The sequence below is a fragment of the Squalius cephalus genome (genome assembly GCF_949319135.1).
Source record: "Squalius cephalus genome assembly, chromosome: 14".
In the NCBI taxonomy this organism is placed as follows: Eukaryota; Metazoa; Chordata; class Actinopteri; order Cypriniformes; family Leuciscidae; genus Squalius; species Squalius cephalus.
In genome coordinates this window covers 18955143-18981716 of record NC_137135.1, presented here as the reverse complement: position 1 = coordinate 18981716, position 26574 = coordinate 18955143, and the positions used below count along the sequence as shown (strand labels likewise).

Below are 26574 nucleotides of genomic sequence, written 5' to 3'. Positions count from 1 at the left end.
CTCATCACCCATCCATGTGCATTTGAGAAGAACTTAACTTGCTGTCGGATGTTACATACCAACAATCTGATGTAGACACAAAGCTATAAAAGTGCGGACAGATGTCCGCGCGCAGACCATGAAGGCGTGCGCTCCATCGAGGACCATGACATGACAAGAGACCTTCAATTTACGCAAGTTTACGTAAACGCAAAAACAGCCACTCATGGTTTTCCAATGGACTCAAAAATGCTTTATGACGAGGATTATTGAAGTGAAGATAAGATGAAAATAAATGGCAGCAGCCGGTTGATGAACAGTTCTTCATTGAGCCCTTACGAGATCTCGCTGAATCGCCCTCCCTGGGTCTCCACAACTTTGGGCTGCTTTCTGATCTTCACTATCGTGGTTGATATATTGGGGAACCTCTTGGTGATTTTCTCCGTGTGCAGAAACAAGAAACTTAGAAACGCAGGTAAGGTCGCTTTTAAAACAAACATGGCAAGCCTTTTAAACAGTTATTCATGTAAAACGGTTCCTAGTATTTTTTTTTATTTATTTTTTTGTCACTAGCCTATACAGTGCTTATTTTTAATTGCTAGCAGATGATCCAATATTAGTATCTTTCTCACTTTCACCTGTAACTATTCGATACTAGTAGCTACTACAAATAGTGACTAACATTTATTTCACTCGTCACCAGTACTTATTCCTTAGATTCTAGTGGGTTAATCTCAGTAGTGACAAGGAACAATATGAGTTGAACTTTATGGTATTTTTGTCATTCATTTCATTATAACATTATATAGGTTCAGATATTAACTGTTCTGATATAACTGACTATATGTATAGCCACTGTCCCAGTACTTACATAGTTTTCAGCTTTACTAGTAATTACTCATTGTATTTAATATTTATATCTATTTGATTTGTAGTTAAACTCCTTATCTCACTACAATTGCTTTATTTATTTATTTATTAATGAGGCAATGACTGGTCATAATAACATCTTTATTTCATTAAAATCTTACTAGCAGGATTTGGGCACCAGGATTTCAGTCAATGGGGTGCTTAAATTACAGGATATCAAATACTGACAGGATTACATGCATACTATTTAACAGACAGTGTACACAGTATGAAGTGAGTTTTAAAAGTTCATAAATGAATTAGGATCATGCATCATTCTGCATAAACTGGATTCTTACTCAGTGTGATTTCATATTTTCTGTCATTCCTGACAGGGTTTTTCGTTTGACTGTATTGGGCAGTAAGGGACTATTTTTAGAGGTTTCAGGTAACTGGCCCAATATCAAACAAAACTGAACAGGCAAGTCATTTTCCTGTGAGTGGATGGAGTGCTTATCACCGGTGTCAACACCGGCCCATATGTCACATTTCTCTGCCAATAGAGACATAGACCTTATGTTGTTCCTCAACTGTGAAGTTTGTGGCACCAGTTTGAAAACTACAACAGCACTATTTTACAAGGAAATCCAGTCTTGGACAAAAATGTAGCCTGCACTTGTGCATGCTTTACAGTGCTTATGTTTACATAAAGTACAAAGCAACTCCAATGAACTAAATATACTTAAATATGCATTATTATGTGGAGCAGCATATTGATGTTTTTGCTGTTAAAATTTGGTAGGCTTTAGGCATGTGATGGTATCAAATATTCATAACGCACAATTGCACAAGAAGCTTTTATAATGGTAATTGATAAACAAACTTTAGTATTGTCCTCTTAATAATAAGTTTAATAACTTTTTTTTTTTTATAATAACAAGAAGAAACTTTAAGATTTAAATACAATAAGACAATACATAATACAAATGTATTAAACAAATGTTCCAAACTGATTAACGTGCTAAAAAACACAAAGAACAACAATAAAGAATCAGAAAATTTTCAATCAATATCTAGATATCCTTTCTGGACTGGCATGTATTTAAATAAAATATTTAAATGTTAAAAATATCAAAAAATTCTGTTTGAAAACACATAAATACTGAATGCCTTCATTTTTTCCTCTGTGATAAGCATTCTCTGTATTAGAAACAGAATGTTATGCAGCTGCTTTGTGCGCTGGAGTAACCGGGGCAACCACTGTATTTCTGATGAGAACCACCTATGTCACTGCGGCTGTCAAAATTCGGAGGCTGCGCATTTGAAGGCTGCATACGTCATCGAGGCGGGCTCATTTAAGAAAAGTAACAGTTAGATTGCAATGTAAGAAAGAAATTACAGTATTTTGCACATCACGTGGAATAACAGTCAATTTTATTACAGTTATTTTTCTTAAATAAAACATCCTTGATATCGTATGCAGCCTTCAAATGCGCCCTCCGAATGACGTAGCCTCCGAATTGGGACACAACTATAGAGAATTTGCATTTTTGTTAAGCCCATCACGATGCAGAAATAAGCTACCCAGCAAGCAATTTTGCGTCTAAAAGACGTCTAATAGCCGTCAAAACACAGCTCAGACGTCTAGTCTAAAACAAGGCTAAATTTGGGCTGTCAGTGAAAATCTAATAGACAATCTAAATCTATAGATGTATAAATCTAATAGAAAATCTAACCATAGCCCAAGAATAAGACGTCTAACCATAGCCCAAGAATAGACTAGTCATCACTTAGACGGTTATTGAACGACTACATACGTCTAATAGACAGTGCATATGGGTCTAGGTTAAAACAAGGCTGAATTTGGGCTGTCAGTGAAAATCTAATAGACGTCTAACCATAGCCCAAGAATAGACTAGTCATCAATTAGATGGCTATTAAACGACTACATATACATTAATGGACAACAAAATAATGGCTAAAGGATTCTTTTCACTCAAATATAACAGGTTCTCATAAATGACAATCCATCCAAACAAATTAAATATAAAGGTTTTATTTAGAAAAAAAACATTAACAACTTACAAAAAGATCAAAACATAAAAATGACCAAATCAAATATTAAAAATACAATATAAAATGATTAATATATATATATATATATATATATATATATATATATATATATATATATATATATGGAACATCAACAACTTAAGATAATAAAATATAAAACTCTGTTGCTGCTGGGAAGTTGGTTGTAACAGCATCTGACAAATAAGAAAAAATTAATTTGCACAAGAAAAGCATTGTTGACAGTTTAACCTCAAGTGTGCATGGGACTAATACATTCACCTGTACTGTTTTTTCTTTTGTGTGTGTGTGTGTGTGTGTGTTCTGTTTAGGTTTTAATGCACATATGAGCTATTTGCATTATTGATATACTGCCGGATACTTTTTATAATTGCTCATTTTATATAGTCAATCATTTGTTTTTTTTATGCTGTATTATAAAATTAATTTGAAAGTTTCAAACTTGAATGAATGAAGGCATTTTGAATGAAACTTCATCTAATTGTGCTTGTACAATGACAAATATTATTCTACTCTATTACTGTATATGCTCTCTCTGTATGTAACAAGCCATTGTTCAGACAAATTCAATATTATAGTACAAATCATTGATGGACTTTGTCAAAGATGAGAGCTTTAGTGAGGAAATGCTATTTTCTTATCATAATGATCTAAAGAAAAGAGTAAAATATATTTGTGGCTTTCATAACACTTTATAATAGTTTGCACATGTTTCATGTTTACATCTTTGGATTTAGATAATTCTAGTTTAAGGGCACATGGAAACATGGGGTTACAGTAGCCTACACGTGCATGTAAGTTACCATGATACACTGTTACCCACTAAAATGTCACGATTCCAACAACACATGATAACAAATAATTTAGCTAAAAAATGAGCACGTCAAAACGAAAACACAGATATTTACAAGACAAAAGTAGGAATGTCTTACCTGTTCTCTTTGACCGAAAGCTGAATGCAATGCTCTGGCTCGTTTAAAATATTTCTTCTTCTTCTTTTTGTTTATTGGCGGGTGGCATCTAACGTTTAAAATATTTCAAAATGGTGGAAATGTTTATTGCGCGATCGCGAGAACGGTGATCTCCAGGGGGGCAGGGTTTCATATTATTTTGAAGTATATTTAATAATTCTCATATTATTAAGAATTTGTTTAATGTAGCATCCAAATGTATATAGGTGTGTGTGGGTTGTTTTAAATTAAATATATATATATAATTAATATATCATAGAGTTGTTTGTTAGGTGGTGATTAGACGAGATTTGTGGTGACGTCACAATCGTACTGCATTGTGGGACATATAGGTGCCTGAAGTGTATATATGAAGTAGACTCGCTCCCTCGGTCAAAATCGAGGGAACGAGGGTCTGTCCATCTAAACTTCCCTCGCCCACTTCACGAAGTGGGCCGCACTTCAAAATGGCGGCGGGGATTCCCTCAAGGGGAAGTGCTTAGGGAAGTTCGCAAGTGCGTGTCTAAAAGTGGACTGGAACGCAGCACCGGACGCCGCCATTGATTAGCGGACCATCACCTGCTGTTAGCATCCCATTGACTCCCATTCATTTTGGCGTCACTTTGACAGTGAATAACTTTACATCTGAGGCGTTTAAAGACTCAATTTGTCCATTATTTATTTCTAAAGAAACACGAAAATGTATAAAAGGCTCCATTACCTTGTATCTTACGTTATGGCCCCGTAAAAGCAGTTTTTGTAAAAATAGGCTAACGATTGCGTCATAACCACGCGACTCTCTGTCGCACAGTAGAGAGATTACCGTATGGACAGGAGCAGAAGCTCGCGTGCAATCGGGGGGACGTGGAGGCAAAATGACAAATAATTAATCAGAATACCTAGCAAAAGTTTCTCCTGCTCCTAGCTCATGGACAGCTCCTACTCACGATCTTCGTCTCTGCGAGTTTCGGAAGGGAATGATTCAGATTTCTCTTGGCACAGCTACTAGAAGACAGACGGGTTGCTCACGTCACATCTACGTCGTCGAGCTCAGTTTGAGTCTGAGCAGTACGCTCGACCATCAGGAAGTGAGTGCTTCTAACTGACATCACTTGTCTCTGTTGAATCCAATTGGGTCACTGTGTCCAGTTTATATACTGTCTATGGTGATCTCTACTAACTATCAAGTCTCGCGTTGCCAGTAGTCATGTCTCAGTAGGGCTGTTGCCATCTAGCGGTTGAGAAATGTAATTGCAATTTATTTAATTTAAAATGAAAGACAGTCAAATAATATCATAGATTTTTTACAAATGTGTGACAGCAAACGAAAAACATGTAAACAATTTTAATATTATTTTGGCTATACTAATCGCTGGTCTAAATCAGGGCTATAGCCAAGCCGTTAAACGTAGACCAGCAGACAGCACATAACCCGTCCAATTCAGAGCTGAATCGTGACTACAGATCGACCATGTCATGAAATGACACTGGCACCTTGTAGATATTATTACCAATGCGAACATTATGAGATATCAACCATACCATGCGTTGCCTGCCTAACAATTAATTAAAACTACAATTAATCAGTTTCGACTATAAGTGGGCTATAAATAGCCGGGCTGACTACGAGCTAAATCATGGCTACGCACAGCCTACACATAGAACATGTCAAAGAAATGAAACCAAACACCTTGTAATCACAGTTGACTTTGCTTACATGATGGAATATCATACATTTTGCAAGCTGCTTGGGAAAAAAATTACATGTAACCAACTTCAATGTTATTTTGGCTAGAAGTGGGTTACACATAGCCTGGCTATATCGGGTCTATATTTAACCGAGACAGTGAAATGACGGCTATTGCTTGCTGGGTAATGTGTATTCTAAAAATCTAAACAATTCAGAAAATAAGGTACCTAGAATTATTCACAATGTTTTGAAGTGCCCACAATAAGAATAGCCTACGGAACATGTTCATTACCAAAATATAACAAATTAACGATACTATGTAAATTGTAACACCTTTCCCTGAAATGTACTGTGCTTTGTAGTACTTTACTCTCCATTTTGACCTATTTCATTGTCTCTTCAGTTTACACATCTTTGTTGTAATGTTTTCAGTCATCAGGGGCCTCATTTATAACCGTTGCGTACACACAAAACATGCCCTGAAAGAGGCGTACGCTACTTCCGACGCATAAGTTGTGATTCATAGGAACAAACTTGACTGGAAAAACTTGACCTGCACGCAAACTCTGACCCATGCGTACGAACATTTTGGAGACAGAGCAGTTTGGCGACACCGATGGTGAGCTGAATGACTGATGGCAGATGAAGGAAAACTGATTTAAATCTTCATTATGAGTCCTAATCATAAAAAAACAGTGCATGTTTACAATAACAGTTTAAATAAATAAAATAATGATTTAAACTATGCTTTAGGCAACATCTGATATACACATTTAGATTAAATATGCCATTCTCATTAATGGAGTTAAGCACTTAAATTAGATGAAATCATTACCAAGAAGTTAATTTTTTAAAAATATTATAATAGGCTAAATATAAATATTTGTAGTGGATGCGATGCTTTTGAACACTTTTCTGTGTTTTATGCTGTTTTTTTAATGTTTTAACTACAGCGAGAATTGCTTAGCGCATGATATGGTCTGAGGAAATATTTTTGTGCAAATAATGATCAATAATGCACAATAAGGCCTATCTGTTTCCATTAAAAATATAAAGAAATTAAAAATACTATTTTGCCAGTGGAGAAAAACTCTCTCTGAAATGTATTTTATACTATTTTGATTTATTATTAAAAAACAAGGCAAGGATAGGCTACTAAATTATTTTTTAGCAATGTAGACGGCACATCTGTATCTCATATTTTCCAAATGTCTGTACTCTGTACCGTTAAACATGTTATCACGTGGATGAATATGCATATGTAAATGATATGCAGATGAGGATATGCATAGTAAAACTAGGCGTTGTAAGCTCCATATATGAATATTTCGGGGAGGAGACGCATGTGCGCACAATTTTCCGCTGACTGGGATTTATAAAGGGAATTCAGCGCAGGTTCTGGCGTACACACCGTTTTATAAATCTGAATATTTTTTTGCGTAGGCCTATGCCATTTTTGGCTTTCGGGCGCACGCACACTTCTAGTAAGGATCCTGCACAGTTCTATAAATGAGGCCCCAGGTGGTTTAATTACAGTTTTTCTTAATCGCTTTGGCTCAATTCTCAAATGAGACTTTTTTTTTTTTTTCTCAAAACAAGTTCAGATCTCTGAACAATTAGTTTCTTGGCCACATCAGATTTGAATTTCTTGTTGATTTAAGCAAATTGCATCTGTATTGGCACATGTGTGTAAAGGAGTAGCCTATTGTCTACAATTTGCGCAGTGACTAAATTCACATGGCTTGTTAATCAAAACTAATGAGTTGATTCCCAGTGAAATTTTCAAATTCTTCACAACCTCTAAACATTCCTTCATTGTGTGAGCAAAATGAGATTTCAGGTAACTGGCCCAATATCAAACTAAACTGAACAGGCCAGTCATTTTCTGTGAGTGGATGGAGTTCTTATCACCGGTGTCAACAAAAAAGTAGAAAAAAAAAACATGAAATTTGTATATAACAAATATTTCCATGGTGAAAACACATTTAAACATTTTGATCGGTGTGATTCGCACAATGACAAAAACACTTTTTATTTTAGTGCCATTGGCCAATTTACTGACACAATTACTAGTCTAGGTTTTGAAGCATACAAGTTTTGGGTGAGTTATTTCGCAGACATAGAGTAGAGTAGAGTAGAATAGAGTTCTGATGTTCCAGCAAATAGTTGTGACAATTGCACTTAGATAATGTTAAAGGGGTGGTTAATTATGATTTCCCTTTTTTAACTTTAGTTAGTGTGTGTTGCTGTTTGAGCATAAACAACATCTGCAAAGTTACAATGCTCAAAGTTCAAAGCAAAGGGAGAAATTAAAGAAATCACTTTTTAAGGACTACAACAAACTCATGGTAGGGACTACATGACATTCCTCCAGGGTTAGTGACATCACCATCCCTAAAATGTACATAAACCCCGTCCCTTGAACACGATTTATAGATTATTAAGACAGAATATGCTAATCAATGACTAGAAGATAACTACACATAAGCTACATAAATTCATCAACTAACCATTCAGAAATGTCCTGTTGCATTCTACATGTTGTCACTTCTTCTTGAGTCTCTCCATCATTGTCTGAATCCAGTTTGCAGATGAAAGGCTAAAAGTTTTTGAAATTTTCAGTGCATATCTGTGTGAGTGCAAGCTGTTGAAGCTCCACCCTCTGTGCCGGGAGCAGCAGCTCATTTGCATTAAAGGAACAGACACAAAACTGCATTTTTGCTGACCCTCAAAAAGGGACCACTTTAACATGCTATATAAAAATATATGTGGGGTATTTTGAGTTAAAACTTCACATACACACTCTGGGCCAATCTTGTGAAAAGGGCATTATACCACCCCTTTAAGACTGTTTTTCGAAAAATGTGCCAAAGTGATTTAGAAAAACTTCTTTATTTAATAATACATACATACATACATACATACATACAGTCATACATATACATTTTTGTTTCCTGTACTGAGTACAGTGCACTATAACCTTTGATAAGTGGGTCAAATTAACCCAGTAATTGTTCCATTAGCCTCCCACGATGTGTGCTTCATTATGTTCCTCGCCATGAGACGACCTCCCATGGCCCATTTTGAGAACCACTGACCCAGTGTGAATATTCAATTAGCAATCATTCCACCACATATACAAAGGTAAAGTGATTTAAAAAACAAAAAATGGGGTCACATGAGCACGCACACATTCACTCTTCATTGTTCTTCTGTGCTGAAACAAAGTGGTTCCGCTACTCCCCATTGCGGTCTATCTGTTTTATTTAAGCTACTCAACCTCAAAGACTCTATCTGCTGTGGCACAACTGTCTGTTTAGATTATTCAGACTAACCATTCCCCGCTGTTAGGTAAGCCTCCTTTCAACACAGCCAGTGTACCTACATCATAAAACTGCCAATGAAACTCTACCTGAGAGCTAGCAATGATATGCTGTTCTATATGCATGTTATATCTCAATACCTGTAGATTTCAAGGTATACACTCACACTGGGAATCAAATCCATGACCTTAGCATTGTGGGCATCATGCAGTACCAGTTGAGCTACAAGAACCCCATACAGGCACTTGGATTTCTTTTTACATTTTTCAAGGTCTCGGACAGTGTAACAGAGCCCGTCTTCTCTATGCGGCTCTCATCTCTAACTACTGCTCTTTAGCACTGACTTTGCTTATGAGCCCAAGGCGGTCATATTAGATAAAGTTCACTGTTCATTCAAGAGGAACTCTCTTCTACCAATTATTCACAGAGGCTGTGTGAGCGTAAGAAGGGCCCTTTCAGCAGGCTGGAACGAGGACAGAGAATAGTGATTATACTTAAAGGGCACCTATTATGGCTCTTTTCACAAGATTTAAAATAAGTCTCTGATGTCCCCAGAGTGTGTATGTGAAGTTTTAGCTCAAAATACCCAACAGATAATTTTTTACAGCATGTTTAAATTGTAATTTTTTGGGGCTCAAAAAAACACGCTGTTTTAGTGTGTTCCCTTTAAATGATAATGAGATGCGGTTCCACGCACAGGGGGCGGAGCCTCACGAGCTCGCGCTCAGAGCCAGGACAATCTAATCTGATAATATCAGAACAGAAACTCTCAGTTGCGGTTGCGGTGTTCATTTCATTCGGAGTCGGACAATAATGCCCACAGAGCCAGAGAATATATGCTGTATGGAGATAGAACAGGTATAGTTTAGTTTAATTACGGTTATAACTTATTTGTCATCTGCTTTTATCCACTATTAATACAAGCCTGCTGTGGCAGACCCTGTCCGCATGATGACCAAAATATACTGATGAGTTCAGTTAAGTTTATTGTACATCACACAAAAGATGAAGCGTTAGTTTTACTCCAGAGAATCACTGTAAGAGCTGAATAAACACAGTATAAGAAGTGAGCATTAAAATCTTATCCATAAACTCTCTCTCCCTTTCATTATCATCAACATACACAGTGAAGTACACAAAACACTCGTTACAACTAACAGTAAACAAATATATACACACCTTTTCAGTGGGTAAACTGGTAAATAAACTGGTAAACTTAATAAACTGGTAAACCTTATATCTGTAAAATGACTCGATGAGCTGTCATAAAGTGCGCGCTCTCAATTTCATTTCTGCCATGGTCAGTAACGTTAGGCCTGTCGCTCCGGAGACCGTAAGCTGGATCACAATATCCAGGGCTTCCAATGCAATGCACTTGTACATAATGATTAGTCATTACATCCTCAAATGTCTTGTTTTGTCCACAACTCAAAGATATTCAGTTTACTGTCACAGAGGAGAGAATACACTAGAACATATTCACATTTAACAAGATGGAATCAAATAATTTTTTACTTTTGTCTTAAAAAATTACTCAAACCGACTAATTGATTATCGAAATAGTTGTCGATTACAGTTTTTTCCAATTGCTAATGTAGCAGGTGCAGATTAACAACAGAAGGATGGATCTGGTGCCACATAGGCTATTTTAATTGAAAGAAAACTCAGTTTCTGTAGGCTAATTAACAGAAGACAATATAGCCTATGTTGCACTGTAGTTTCCACAAGTGTAATGGCTGCGACATTAACAGACGATTTTGCAAAACTAAAAAAACAAAAATGTTCCGTCCCGCCCTTCCGTGTTCGGCGACCAGGTTTCATTCTCGCGCAGCTTGTTTAGTAACTTCACGAGCGTGTCTTTGCCGCTCCGTGTGTGCGCCGTTCTCTTTGTTCCGTTTTTGTCTGTGTGTGTCGGCGCGCTCCGCTCTCTGCTCAATGTTCCGCTCCGTGTTTGCGCTGCAGCGTTCTGCTCTGTCGTTAACGGCCCAAATGCTCGAATCATGTACCGATCGGCGATCACGCACTAGAAAAGCAAAGTCCGCTCAAATAACGTGAAATTTAGAGGTGGATAAACGCAATTTAGAGGTGGATAAACGCACTTTGGAGGTGGGTAAGCACTATTTCCGAATTTTGGGAGGTGCGTAAACGGCGTTTACGTGCGTTTAGCCTCCACTACATCCCTGCGATGAAATCTAATGTCACACATCTGAATGTCCTCATTGCTATTTTAATTCACGCTCCAAAAAGAACTAAATACAGACAGACAGACAAACAGACTGCATTGCCCTGTTGGAAACTCACAATTTTTTTGCTTTTTGAGATGAAGCTTTATTTATTCTCAAGGAGTCATGTCCTCACTCCTGCCTGCCTTGGCCCTCGGCCTGCCCAAGGCTGGTTTCGATGCCTAGGCAATGAATGGACAATTGCTTATACACTGTACTGATGCTGCGCTCACTTACAGACTGACTCCTTTTTGAGATCCACTCTTGGCTCATCCACTGTTAAACACAGCCAGCCTGGTCCACCACCGTGCCAGACATTTTAATCCAGGGTCTGTATCAAATGTCACATGACATAGCAAATTTTCTGTGGCCATATTATTTTTTTTAAGTGGAGACAAAATATTTTTGTTTATTTTACTGCTGCTTATTATATGACTGTTTTTATATATATATATATATATATATATATATATATATATATATATATATATATATATATATATATATATATATATATATATATAATTACAATACTCCAAATAATTGAAGCAGCAGTTGCCATGTTCATTTATTGGTTTTGTGGTTTTTCTATTGTTTGGTCCAACAAAAAGTGTTTAAATCTCAATCTCTTGTTTAAAGCACACTTTTTAAAGGTTTTGTCAGGCCAGGTTGTTGCTTATTGCTTGAGAGTCAAACAAAATATCAGTGTGTGGAGTGATTGCCCATATTAACATAATTTACATATATGTGTTAACGCACAAAACAATATCCTCACTCACTCATACTGATGGTCAGGCTTTGAATTGGTTTGTTCAGTATTTCTGCAAGGCTGGACTATGACCCTTTATCTGGGTTTGACTGTGGCAGATGACTTAATATCAAATGTCAGATCACCCCTGATTGGGCTTTATAATGGTCTTATCATCTAGAGATGAAGTGAGGAATGATCTTCATGAATAAATGTTGCTGTGGCTCTATATTTTTTGTTGAACACCTTCAGAGTTTTTCAATTAGTTTTTTTTCTTGTCAGTTGTTTCTCTTAGAAGTAAATATGGTTATTTACCATTTTTACCTTATCAAGGAATTTTCAGTACCTTAGAATGTGACACATTTTATTGTGCTGATCCTTTAATCTGTGCACAATTGTGAGCTGAATAGTACATGCTAGATACAGTACAGTACTTTTTCCTCTGTCTTTTGTCACTCTGCTTGTCTTTAGTTGTACTAAGGACATGAGTGATGAGTTCTGTTTAAAGACTCCAGTATCATTTGAAACTGCTCTCCAGGATCCCAAAGCAATAAAATATTGATTTAAGCATAATATTTCTGTGAACTCAAGGTTAGTGTAGCTTCTCTTTAGTGCTCAGTTGGAGTGACAAAATTATATCAAAATTTATTTTGCAAAGGCTGCAGTAAAAACATGCAATACCCAGCCAATACTAATTAGAAGCCAGTATTCCAGAATTTGACCATCAGTTTGATACATTTGCTTTAATATCTGGTTGCTTAGATGTGGAGAGGCTTCATTAAAGGGATATTGAATAAATATAACCGATACTGTACCTACGGGACCCAAAATCTTTTGGTTAAAGCCAAGAAAGCTTAGTTCTGAAAACAAATACCCAACATTGTCATTTGTAATGAGTGCTGACTTATTCTTTCAGTTAGATAATAAAGAGCAAGCAACTGCATATCAATGTTTTCGTCTTGTTGTATTTGACTCTTGATAAATCAAGGGCACAGTATACAACATAATAGTATATGTTTTTATATCATGTTATACTTCTGTACATACATTAGTATGCAATGCAACAAATTGGCAAGAAAAGTGAATGTATTTATCTTATTAAAATTATTTATAATATAATAACTTACTGTAATAGCACATCCCCTTGGCTTTCCCACTGCAAACTTAAATATATGTCTCTTGTCCATCTACACTATGAATCAACATTTTCTCATGTTTATTTGACGTAGTTTATTTGGTGCTTTATAAGCAAAGAGACCTGTTACTGATGGTCTCTGTGTTAAAAGATTAATATGAGTATGTATCTGCAGACTTCTAGGTTATGACAGACTATTACATTCACAGTGCATGATGTCACAGAGACCTATAAAGATTTTGGAGTTCCTGTTGAATCCCTTGTTGTTTTGCCTTTAAAGGATTCTGAATCACCAGGGGTCCGTTCTTCGTACGTCGCTAACTCACTTAGCTGGATTTGATTGTTGGCGATTTGGCATGATCTTGGATTGTTTGGTTCTTCAACGTAGGCCTGTCGCGATAATTAAATAACCGTCTGATCGCGATTATTTGATCTAACCGCGATTGTTTCAGACAACCGCGATTATTGCGCTCTTTTATAGACCTACGGCACAAGGGGGAGTCATGAACTAAAATAAATAGACAAGCACTAATTACGTTTTCTAGCAATATATTCAAAGTCATAGCTTAATGTGAGGGACAGTAGTATATTTACATTGTTAAATTAAAGTTCACAAACTCGTCTGCAGCTGTCAATCATTCCGTTCAGCATTCAAACTCTGCAGCTGTCAATCATTCCGTTCAGCATTCAAACAACGCGCGTCGTCCGGTTACGACAGGATACACGGTAAAACTTTCTCCAATGTGACATTGACGTTATAATGCTTGATCTGTAGATAAAGGGCTGTGGATTTGCATAAAATGACTTTATTTTGCTGGAGTTTTTTGCTGTTTCTAAATGACTCGCTCGCTACCGTGTGCCTACACAGCACAAGGACTATGAATTGGCATCAGACGCACAATAACTGGAGTTTAAAACTGTGAAGAAACAAATGATCAATAAACTGTTGGACTGATATACACTAGGATTTGTGCCCTCGACATTTCTTCGCTTTGTGCCGTGAACTTTTAAATGCGCACTTGTGCAGCACGCGCTGTGCACTGTGACTCCATGTTGCATTAAGCACATCATTCTGCACCCGCGATGCGCATACGCGCTTTGTTCCGCTCTGTTTTGAAGCGTATCATATTATCATGGTTTGTGCGCATTTGTTTTTATTAACATGTTTAGATTTTATTAAATAACTGTGCAGATGTTTTCAAAAATTACCTTTTGCTGTTGATTTATACACTCACTAAGTTTAATAAACAAATTGTCATAGCTATTGAATATATTTATTTAATATTTAAAGGTGTTAACTGTAATCTTACACTGCAAAATGATAACTTACAAAGGATTAAATTCATCACAATTATTTAATGAATGAAGCACAAAGCCCTAAAACAGACAATTAATCAGCATAATCGCCAAAGCCCTAACACAGACAATTAATCGTCAAAGCCCTAAAACTGACAATTAATCGGCATAACCGCAATTATTTTTTAGACAATTAATCGTCAGCCAAATTTCATAATCGTGACAGGCCTACTTCAACGCTCATCCTGGACTTGCTGTCATAGCAACATGTGCGCAAACTTAAACCTGCTCGGGAGCAGGCTTATTTCATGTTAATAGGATTAGACTGCGGCTTCATAAACGGAGCTGATACGGGAAGTCCAGCGCAGCGCGATAGTGCACTTTCTTTCTGAGATATATATTTTTTCTCGTGATTCGTGAGATTGTCGTTTTCTGTCGCTTTTATGTTTAAAAAACAGTTTTAGTTTTTTTTTTTTTTTTTTTTTTGTGGCATTTCCAAGCCACTTAAGACCCAATGTTGTAAAGCAGTTTTTTTTTTTTTAGGCTATCATAATTTTTTATGAAGATCATACAATCATGACCATGCCGATTACAGATATGTCACTCAGGCTTCACTAACGTGATTGGTACCATAGACTATAGGCTACCACAGACTGCCAAGGCGGGGATTATGTGAACAGAAAGGGGATTCACAATGTAAATGTGCAGCCCAGTTACTATTGTGATTCTTAATATTCCAGATTAGTAATATTATATCAAATAAAAAAAAAAGGCAGTTGACTAAAATCTTCCATATCACAAATATGAAAGCAAAATGGCCAGGATCTGTGCATGACTTAAGAATTTTCAGAGATTCACATGTATGCACATTATTTGAAAGTGGTAAGGAAAGTTCCACAATTAAATATCAAGCTCACTGTATTACATACACTTATGCTGATCCTAACAGAACTGCATTTTTTCATAGGTGATTATGACATGTTCCTGCAGACAGGTGTTTTATGACCCCATTCCCTGACCCAAACCAGTTACAATGCAGCTCTTGCCAGAACAAGGGCACACAATGAAATGAACTTTGGCTAACTAAAGGGAACTTCAGTGTCTGAAAAGTCTGAGGGTTGCATACCTGACAGGGCCTGTGACATTGCTGCATGTGCCATATTACACAACATTGCCAAAAAAAAAAAAACACTTTTCATTAAATGTTTAATAAAAGACAAATATGCTTAGTTCCTTGAGTTTTATTTCAATTGTTCTTTGTAAAGAAAAGCCAGTGGTCAAGTGCCTGCAACAAGAGATATTAGACACATGCCTCATTCAACAAATAAAAAGGAAAAGTTGTCTATTCACTGCCCACCTGTAGGCCTATGTCTCCTCTGTCTGTGCAGACTCTTCTGTAGGCCTTTCTGTAGATGTGGAATCCTGCAACTTATATTGCAGCCATAAAGCATACAAGTATAAATTAAGTAAAGTTATTTATGCACTTGCAGGTAGGCTAGTTCCTCCATATGACAGTTATCTGAGAGGGTTTATTCACTGTCCAGTGCAATGGAAACAAATGGACATTACAAAGTCTTATACTTTCTTTCCTTTGGAAAGTTAGAAAATGTCCACTTACTGCACATATTTCAGCCACCACTTTCTTGGGAACAGATACAAGTGTTGGTGTATTATGTAAAAGTGCACAAAAGAGGAAAACACAATGTCATTACAATGAACTACACTGGGGAAAAATGTGATCAATAACTCATGGCAAAATATTTTTACATTAACATAAGTTTATCAGTTTTCACTTTCACAAGTCAAAGCAATTCATCATTACTCAAGATTTAACAGTTGAAATGACTATACAGCCTTAATTTAATGCAGCAAAAATTATTTTACAGTGTAGGCTACTTAGATCTTTTCTATTTTTTTCTCAGCCTTTTTCTTGGTTGCTTTTATAAACAGAACACCATTTGTTTAACAGTGCCTTTTATAAAAGAGACTATAATATAACAAAAAAATACCATTATGTAGAATATTTTTGTACTTCACTTTTATTTGTTCCCATGTTCTAGTATGGTGACTGACATTACAATGCACAAAGTAATTATGCAATTATTAAAATACAAAAATATAGGCTAAGTGATTAAGTGATAAAAACATCTAACATGGCCACTTCTAACGGATTTAAATTGTCTGCTACTTTTTGCCCTCTCTCCTGGCTTTTGCAGACTTTGAGGTGTTCCCTGGCGTTTTGATTAAACATTAAAATTCTGAATAAACTTCGACTATTAGTTCTTGCTCTGCTCAGGAGAAAAACTGAGCGCGCTCTTTGACCACGCTGAGCAGCCAATAGCAGCATTGCTGATCAATGTTTCTACTATCGTATCCCCTTTTAACCAGTGCATGAACGCGCAATTATCTCAGATAACTCAATCCAGCGATACTAATCATATCCGGCAAGTGTGTTCGAAGAACCGAGTTAGCCAGATCATGATTGATCATGATCACGATGATATCATCTTGGATGTGTCATTTGATCTCGGATGTAATAAGCAACGTATGAAGAACGGGCCCCTGAACTGCAAATGTCATGTGACAACGCTGATTGACTGACTTCACTAGTGACTAACCTGAGCTGTGATGTCAAAGGCAGCAAACACGAACAATATAAATCCACTTCACTCTTTTAAGTGCCCTACAAAAACAAATCATGATATGGGGAAAGAGAATTGAATTGATTATTGAATACTTGGCTGCTTTTGAATGGCTGTCCTTGGTGAAAGATGCTTTTTAGATCTAGATGGTGTAAAGCATCTACCAGCAGTGTCTAAACTAACGGGGCTTAATTCATTTCAACTTGATGCTGTGTTGATAGATGTTCTATCACATTTCCTACTGAACAAGTTGTGTGGAACCAATTAGTCTTCATTACCATCTCAAACTACTATAAATACATTCACCTCTGCATCCTGTAGGCCTGTTAGTCTTTTTGCATGTAAACAAGAGTAAACAAGTATCTTCTGTAGCAAAAAAGGAGACCAAATCATCTCATTTACACAGTAGACATTTTTATAGCAAAGAAAATACTGTCTTTTTGAGTGTTTTATTGAGCAAACCAGCTAAGGAGTCATTCATCAGTGAATAGACTACTGTGGTCACGCTGCGCTGCATTTGTGATTTTTTATTTTATTTTTATTTTTTTATAGCACAGTTGAATGACCTACTGTTTTGGCTTTATTTCACAGTACCCAGTAAAAATGTATCATCTCATCACATACAACTCATACAGCAAGCTCACAACTCGGCTAATCAAATTTTATTTATTTTATTCACTGTAGATTCAGCAGTGGTGATATAGCAGAGCAGGAAACACTGCAAGTAGTCAATGAGAAATTTAGTAAGTAATTATCTTTTTGCACTGACAGTTAGTGAATTTGTGCTTCCAAGTTAAAAGAGGTTGCTCACACACAACTGTAACGACAGTCCACTGGAGGCAAATTTGTAGAGAACCCAAGTGCAGGTTATTTACAAAAACGTGATCAAACAAAAGCATGGCATGAACTCCATGTTACAGGAGACAGGTTAGGGTTACAGGAAACAATACTTGACAAAGACACATGGCAAACATGAGGGCTTAAATACACACAAGACTAATGCCTAGACAAAGGACACCTGTGAACATAATCAAGACAATCAACCAATGACAACATGACACATAAGACAAGGGAACACATGGCAGGATCACATGACTAACGGGGAATCACATGACAAAGACATGAAACATGACTGACATGAAAAGTCATTTGAGTCAGGCTACTGGTTCATTCAGTTCAACCTCATTTTCTCCTCTTGCTGTTTTTCTCTGCTTTCTGATGACTCTGCATCTATTTTTGTGATGTGCTAAATAAAATAAAACATATGAGTTTGCTTTAACCAAGAAAATACTTGCTTTGTAGAGATGCTACCATTCAAAAGTTTGGGGTTTTTCAAGATTTTTTATGTTTTTGAAGGAAGTCTCTTATGCTCACCAAGGCTGCATTTACTTGATCAAAATCAAAGTAAAAACAGTAATATTGTGAAATATTCAGCATCATTACTCCAGTCGGCAGTGTCACGTGATCCTTCAGAAATTATTCTAATATGCTCAAGAAACGTTTATTAGTATTATCAATGATGAAAACAGTTTTTCATGGTACAACACAGCCATGGCTTCTCAGGTACAGAAATTGAATAAAATAATCAAATGTAAATTAACACTGCATACAGTCTTCACTGTATAAATTAACTAAAAATATTAATCATTAATTGAAGTTTCAAAAGCTATTCAGTCAAGAGCAGTGAGTGATTTCCTTGTCTTTTGTCATTTGATTAACATTAAAAACACAGACAGCAGGAATATTAGTCTGCTGTCACTTTAAGACATAATGCACTGATAGGATAATCTTTAAGATGGGCATGTTGACATCATTTTTTTGTGAATTTGTCCATTCAAGCACAAAAACTGAATAAGAACTCAACACAGTACATCATAGGATCTCTGTCTGTCTGTTTTACACGTTGCTATTTTTAACAAACCATATTATGGATGCTTCGTCAGATTTGAGATGAACCGCGGTGCAAGTGCGTGCCGAACCGAGGGTGGAGAACGGTACGGTTAGATTTTTTTTTTTTTAAAGAGAACCATTACACCCAGGGTTGCCAGGTCTGTGCCCAAGTAGCCCAATGGCCAGTCAAAAGTAGCCCAATGCGATTTTCTCCATATAGGGAGGCTGAATTCTCCACTGAATTTCTGTGGGGTGTTTTGGGGCTGTTGGATTGCCAAAATCATACTTACAGGGGTGGCAATCAACCCGTTACATTTTTTTTTTTACCCACGGCAACAACTTAAAAATGGCCCAATTCCGCAGACTTGGCAACACTGGTTACACCCCTTGTGGAAACCGTGATACACTTTTTTCCAGCAATCTTTGATGAATAGACAGTTCAAAAGAACAGTATTATAAATGTCTTTACTGTTGTCACGGTGCATGTGGAAGAAGAGAAGTTGAGGCATGTATCTAATCGCATGCTGAATTTCTTAAAGCAAATCACTGGAACACACAGGATTCCAATACAAAAATAACAGTGTTTCAGTTTACCATCAACATCAAACTTAGGATATAGCAAGAAAAGAACCGACAAAGGAATGCTAGATCAAAGGCCTATAAACAAAAACGAGGACCTAAACTACTGCACTGTAAAAAGTGAATAGTTTTCTCAACTTAAATTATCACGTTTTTCATAATAAACGTGATCATTTAAGTTGAGAAAACTTAATTTCTTTAGGTGTTACCAATTGAAGTAATTTTTTAAAGTTGATCCAACTATTCACTTTTTACAGTGTGTAGAAACAGGTGAGACTAATCCGTAACCAAGAAAACAAACTGGTAACAAATGGTAAAAAATAACTGGTAAAAAAATCTGGTAACACTTTATTTTACAGTGTCCTTGTTACATGTAACATAATAGTAATAACAGTAAATTATGCATAATTACATGAAACTAACCCTAAACCAAATCCTAACCCTATAGTAAGTACATGTAGTTGCTTAATATTACTCAGTACTTAAATATATAATTACACTGTAACAATGACACCTTAAAATAAAGTGTAACCAAAATCTTTCTGACCCCAAACTTTTGAATGGTAGTATGTATGTTCCTGATTGAAAACTTTCAATTCAAGAAATATGCTGTGATTGATTACTTTCATGTAGCTCAAACAGTAAAGTGTGGTGATGCAAGAACTGTTAAAATGTAAGTTGCTTTGCCAAGCATCTGGCAAATGCAGGAAGGTAAATGCAAACAATAAATCTCGCAAGATAATTTAATCACATTATAGTGCATAGCAGAAAGAAAGAAAAAAGCAGTCACATAAACAGTTGGATGTATAAGAGTTAACAGAGTGAAAAATCCTCTTTGCATTCCTCTGGCTCTCAGAGGATCTGGTGAATCTGGCCGTGAATTCCTCTCACTGTATGTGAGTTGGTGTGGAAAAATCATGGCCAAAGGTTTGCCCTGCAGCCTAGATGCCATTAGTGGCACAAACAAACTCTCCAGGGAGAAGTGACGTGCTTGTAAGGGCTTTTACTCTAAAGTCTCAGAGTCTTTGCCTCTTATGCTACAGTAGAATGGCTCAGCATTCACAGACACATGGTCATGGATCAGTGCTGCATTCATGTTTGCGGTGGGAGGTTGATATTTTTGGACATTTGATCATTTTTATAGAGACAAGATCATGATTATATTATGATCATTTTCAATATTGCATTTTGTAGTGTTTGTCCAAACAAACTTGAACAAATATTACGAATATTAAAGACATAATGTTGACAGTTTTGCCAAAACTCCTAGCGGTTTGATGTGTGCTTACAGACAATAAGCACACAAGCACTAATTTGAGCCTACATCTCACTATGACATGGTCAAGCATGCTCTGTTTACAAAACCTGTAATTAAACAGTTCATTTTCCCTTGACATCGACAACAGATCAGTTAGTTAGCAAAGTTTGTATAAAAACAGTACATTTATCTCCTTCCAGTTGTAATCATATAAAGCATCAAGAACTCTAGCGAGATAAACGCGGCTTGTTGCAGTTGTGCACTCAATATAATGATGTCTCATATGAAGTCTACAGCTGAAGATGACTTATGCAGTGAGATTTGTGGTCCATGCTACAGGGCCCCTGCTGGGCTTTCCAGATCTCGCTTCATATTTTTCCTCTCTCTGCTGGTCGTCCTCAGTTCAAATAAAATTTTAGAAATACAACGGTTGAAAATAGAGAAGCCATTGATATGTCACAGGAATGTTCTTGAACGATATTCTGATCTAATGATTCCTAATTGGCTAAATCATGAATGTATTTATTTCAGGGTTACAAGATTTTCCCAGCATGTTCTCACAAGCGTATGAGATAAAAATGCCAATATGCGAGTGCAGTGTTCAGCCTCTGAACTGGATGTCCGTTTAGTTTGAATGATTCAAACTTAAATGCTATCATTGACCTTTTCTTTTTAAGTGAGCCTAAATGAAATGAGTAGAGAATGAATATAGAAATTGACAAAATTGATAATAGAAAATACACTTGTTGACTCTTTAAAATTCTTAAAGTTCTTCCCTGTAATATAACAAGCTTCTTATTGTTCAATTAAATGGATAGTTGCCTGATTATTTGATGACCTTTCTTTCTTTCTTGTTTCTTTCTTTCTTTCTCTTTCTTTCTTTCTTTCTTTCTTTCTTTCTTTCTTTCTTTCTTTCTAGGATATAAAAATCTAAAGTCTCTAGGCAGGAGAAACAAGTCTCGGTTACACTTTATTTTAAGGAGTCATTGTTACAATGTAATTATATATTTAAGTACTGAGTAATATTAACTAACCACATGTGCTTGCATGTAATTATGCATAATTTACTGTTATTACTATGGTAAGTACATGTAATGTGTAACAAGGACACTGATTACACAGGTATCATGGCTGAAATCAACTAAAAAAAAAACTAAACACTTAAGACTGTTGATTTCTTAAAAATATCCATAATCTTTATATTAATATTAATCAAAATAGTTTATTAAAAAATTTTAAAGAAAATATTTGATACTTTGAAAAGGTATGATTTTATAAAATAATTATAAAGATGTGTACACTGGTGTATTCACAAGTGTATTCAAGGTGTAAGGAAAACTTGATGTTATTAGAGTCAGTGAATCATACAAATCGTACAAACATATAAATGGTTTTAAATATGTATGAAGCACAAATAGCTTACATGATACATGACATGAATAAAGAACAAACCATTTGGAAATGGTATATTTAAAACCAGCGACTCCAAGGATTAGCTAGGGTCTATGTAACAAAGTATGTTGTTCATGGAAGAAGGAGGCGGGAACCGGTGAAAGTTCAAACACTTTAATCCAGAATTAACACAAATCAAAAGTAAAAGACATACATACACAAAACATAACATAAACTAGTCCAGGCCTGCCCCTCTCTCGTACTTCACTGTCCTCCTTTTATGCTTCCGAAGCTTCTCTGTGAGAGATAGGAGACCGGTGCACCTCGCAGTGATGTGCTCTTCTAACATGGGGCCCAAAAGTTCTAAAAGGTCTTCATTGGAGAGCTATATGTATCATGTGACAATAACAGATGCAACCCAAATCCTTTTAATAGTAAAAGCAGCTGACAGGCTTAGGAAAGATATGAATTAATTGCATGCATTAAAGGTCATGCTGCAAAACTATACTGGCATCCATCCCGAAAAGCGCCTAAAGTTTGTTTTTGAAAGTTGTCATACATAAAACTTGTGCAGAATCTGAGATGGTGAACACATGGAAGTCATATGAAACCTCTTTATTTCCCATCTATTAAAATTATCGCTACAATATTGTATTTGCCCTCATGTTATTCAATAACCTAATAAATTGCATTCTGGTAATTTTAATAAGCTGTTTTGCTTGAAAGTTTTTCTCATTTTTACAATGTCTCTTTGTGCCTGTAATTGCATTTATCTCCTTTCCACTGTCATTGTTTTTCAGGGAACATATTTGTGGTGAGCTTGGCAGTAGCTGACCTGGTGGTAGCGGTCTATCCTTATCCTCTCGTGCTGGTCTCCATTTTCCACAATGGATGGAACTTGGGATTCGTCCACTGCCAGATCAGTGGATTCCTGATGGGATTGAGCGTGATTGGATCTATATTTAACATAACCGGCATTGCCATCAATCGCTACTGCTATATCTGTCACAGCCTCAAGTATGACAAGCTATACAGCGACAAGAACTCTCTTTGTTACGTCGTTCTCATCTGGATACTGACCGTGGTCGCTATAGTGCCAAACTTTTACGTAGGCTCCCTGCAGTACGACCCCAGGGTCTACTCATGTACATTTGCGCAGTCGGCCAGCTCAGCATACACCATCTCTGTGGTTTTCTTCCATTTCTTTCTTCCAATCATGATTGTGACGTACTGCTACTTGCGGATCTGGATCTTGGTGATCCAGGTGAGGAGACGCGTCAAACCCGAGTTTCGGCCCAAACTCACGCCGCACGACATAAGGAACTTCATCACCATGTTCGTGGTGTTTGTTCTTTTTGCCGTCTGCTGGGCTCCTCTCAATTTCATCGGCTTGGCGGTCGCCATAGACCCCGGGCGGGTTGTGCCTCTCATCCCGGAGTGGTTTTTTGTATCCAGTTATTTTATGGCCTATTTCAACAGCTGCCTTAATGCCATAGTCTACGGACTGCTGAACCAGAACTTCAGAAGAGAGTACAAAAAAATTATCGTCTCACTCTGCACTGCGAAGATGTTCTTCCCAGAGAGTTCAAATGATGCTGCAGACCGGAACAAAAGCAAGCCATCTGCTTTAATGACAAACAACAACCGAGTAAAAGTAGATTCGGTATGAAAACACAGAAAGGACACTATAAACAAAAACCAAATAAACATTTCAGCTGCTTTCAGAAACAACTATTAATAACCTGAATACAGGTGTCTGTATTTCTTGTACCTGTTGCTTTTTTAATAGGGTGCATTGCAAATATCTTGCTTTTTCTCAGTGTTTACAAGTTCATGTATGTATTAATGTAATGTTTTTATTTTATATGCAGCAGGTACACTTTTTTTTTCCAGGACATTATAAAATGAATGCAACAAACCAATGCAGACACTGTCAAAACAAGGTGCCAAGTGAGCAGATTAATAGCCCTTAAAGCTGATAAGTGCTCAACAATTCAACAATGTCATTTTATGATCTTTATCATGTTTTTTTGTTTTTTTTTTTGATTAAGTTATTTTCTAATGTTCTTTAGATGCTGTCTGCAGCACATGCCAAATAATGCATTTGCAAAATAACACTTTATACTTTGTTTATTGTACTTAAGTATAGTTGTTTCTTGGTAACCTTGGTTAAATTGTCAGATAGCCATTGCAGGGCAAATAATGTGAAAAACATTATTTATTTGAAAGTAAATGCCTTTTAGTTCCCACAACAGATTTTAAGGGATAGTTCACCCAAAAATAAAAATTCTGTCATAATTTGTTCTCCCTAAAGTTGTTCCAAACCTGTATGAATTTCTTTCTTCTGCTGAACACAAAGGAAGCTATTTTGAAGAATGTTTGTAACCAAACAGTTGTGGGACACCACTGACTTCCAAAGTATGGGGGGAAAATACCATGGAAGTCAATGGTGTCCCACAACTGTTATTTCAAACATCCTTAAAAATAGCTTCCTTTGTGTTCAACAGAAGAAAGAAATTCATACAGGTTTGGAACAACTTTAGGGTGAGTAAATTATGACAGATTTTTCATTTTTGTGAACTGTCCCTTTAAGATTACTTCACAAGTTAAATGTTGGCAAGCTCTTAAAGGGATAGTTCACCTAAAAATTAAAATCACAATTTACTCACCCTTATGTCATTCTGTATGATTTCCTTTTTTCTCAGCAGAACTCAACTGACGAAATGTTGCTAACGTGTTTTTGTGAAACGTCAGTTAGGTCCAAAACAACACTGGACTAAATTGACTTTCATTGTATGGAAATAAATAAATAAATAAATAAATGTGTTTTTAAAAATATGTTATTTTGTGTTCAACAGAAAAAAAATAGTTATAGACATGTGTAGCAATTTGAGGGTAAGTAAATGATGACAGCATTTTTTTTTTTTTTTTGAGTGAACTATTCCTTTAAGGGGTCCACCGTAGCATATATAACATGCATATCTTATGAAATGTGAACAAAATGGTAAATTCTAAAACCGTTTAGAATGAAGTTACTCTGAAACAACTTAAAGTTGATCAAGTTCAGTATACTGCTATAAACCACCTTTATAATGTCATATCAATGATGTTCAACACAGTACTTTCTTGTTTACAACATAAAAAGCAACAAAATGGAACATATTTGCTTGTCCTTTAACTTTTCAATGTTAATAAACTGTGCTGGATAAACTGAGATGAAAACAAGAGTTACGCTTGCTTAAAAGATGATAATTAGATAGGACAATGAAGCAATGGGAAAGGAGAGAAGGAAACAGGGTCTGGAAAAGACTTCAGCATGACTTAAACTCGTGTTATGCATAATGCAAATGCACCACAGGTCTGAGCGCTACCCACAAAGCCATACAACAACTTTCCTTTTCAGATGATGCCATGCGTGCCACACAGGGTTTTGGATAATGTTAGCCAAATAGCTGTTCAGTTTCATTGGTTGGATTTAATGTAATCTATTTAAGCTTAATGCTGTGACTTTAATCAATATTCTCATTGTTTTGCACCAGATAGATAAGTACTAAACTTAAAATTATACCTTCTGATATGATTTTAAAAAGACATTGCCTCATAAAACCACTTCAATGTAGATACTTTTTAAAACTTGTGTTGCTAACTACATTTTGCTTCACTTTTCACTCTCAAGTTATTCTAAACCTGTATGAATAATTGTTTTTCTGCTGAACGCAGAAGAAGATATTTTGAAGAATGTGGGTAACCAAACAGTTACAGAAACCATACTGGTTTGGAACAACTTGAGGGTGAGTAAATGATGTTTGGGTGAACTATCCCTTTAAGTACTTTAAAAACTTTGAAAAGCTAAAGATTCAGTGGCTTGCTTCCTTAACGACATTACAAAACAATTATGGTCACATGAATATGTGCCATCATGCCATATGGAAATCAATCACTTTAACTAAACACTATTTCAGCGTTATTTTAACATATCCCAGTCCCAGGAATAATAAAACATAATAAAATAATAAAACGTTTTTTTGCTGGACACCCTCCATAGACACAGAACGTCCATTCATTTTCGCAATGATCCCACTGGTGGTCTTAACACACTCTGATATGCATCCTGTTTGCTGCTAAGCTTTCCATATTCCAGCACATCACACAATGAGCTTTGACAACTCGTATTTGCACATTCGTATACATGGCCGTCTCACAATGTGATTCATCCAGCTTTTCCAATGCATATTTTAAACAGAATCACGCAATGCTATTTCAGAGCAAACCGGAGATTGATTGCATTGACCTGCTTACGTGCCCACGGATGGCTATTTCTGGACATTCAGTGAGAAGTGTCTTTAAACTGGGGAAAGCTTAAGTAATTACACACGAGCTTACGTTTTTTACGTCTCTGCACAAGCTTGACGAAGGATCAGGCTTCCTTTGAGAACCCCCACCACCTCTTTTCTTGGGTATCTCTTTCCCATACCCTTCATCTTAATGAACTTGAACAGATTAAATACGATCTTAAAGGATGAGCCA

At 36.3% G+C, this 26574-nt stretch overlaps 1 protein-coding gene across 1 annotated transcript; it reads left to right on the top strand.

Moving 5' to 3' along the window:
- Window positions 1–25260, top strand: mtnr1ab (melatonin receptor 1A b). Its single transcript, XM_079893393.1, has 2 exons — window positions 1–454; window positions 22848–25260. The coding sequence occupies exons 1-2, from the start codon at window positions 265–267 to the stop codon at window positions 23714–23716; spliced, it is 1059 nt and encodes a 352-aa protein (XP_079749519.1). The 5' UTR covers window positions 1–264; the 3' UTR covers window positions 23717–25260.
- The last annotated feature ends 1314 nt before the right edge of the window (window positions 25261–26574 follow it).

What these genes read in the sequence shown, in the direction of transcription:
- mtnr1ab (XM_079893393.1), top strand. Translation starts at nt 265, where the DNA reads ATGAAAATAAATGGCAGCAGCCGGTTGATGAACAGTTCTTCATTGAGC. An exon ending in CAAGAAACTTAGAAACGCAG is followed by an intron (nt 455 to 22,847) that starts GTAAGGTCGCTT and finishes ATTGTTTTTCAG; the next exon opens with GGAACATATTTGTGGTGAGC.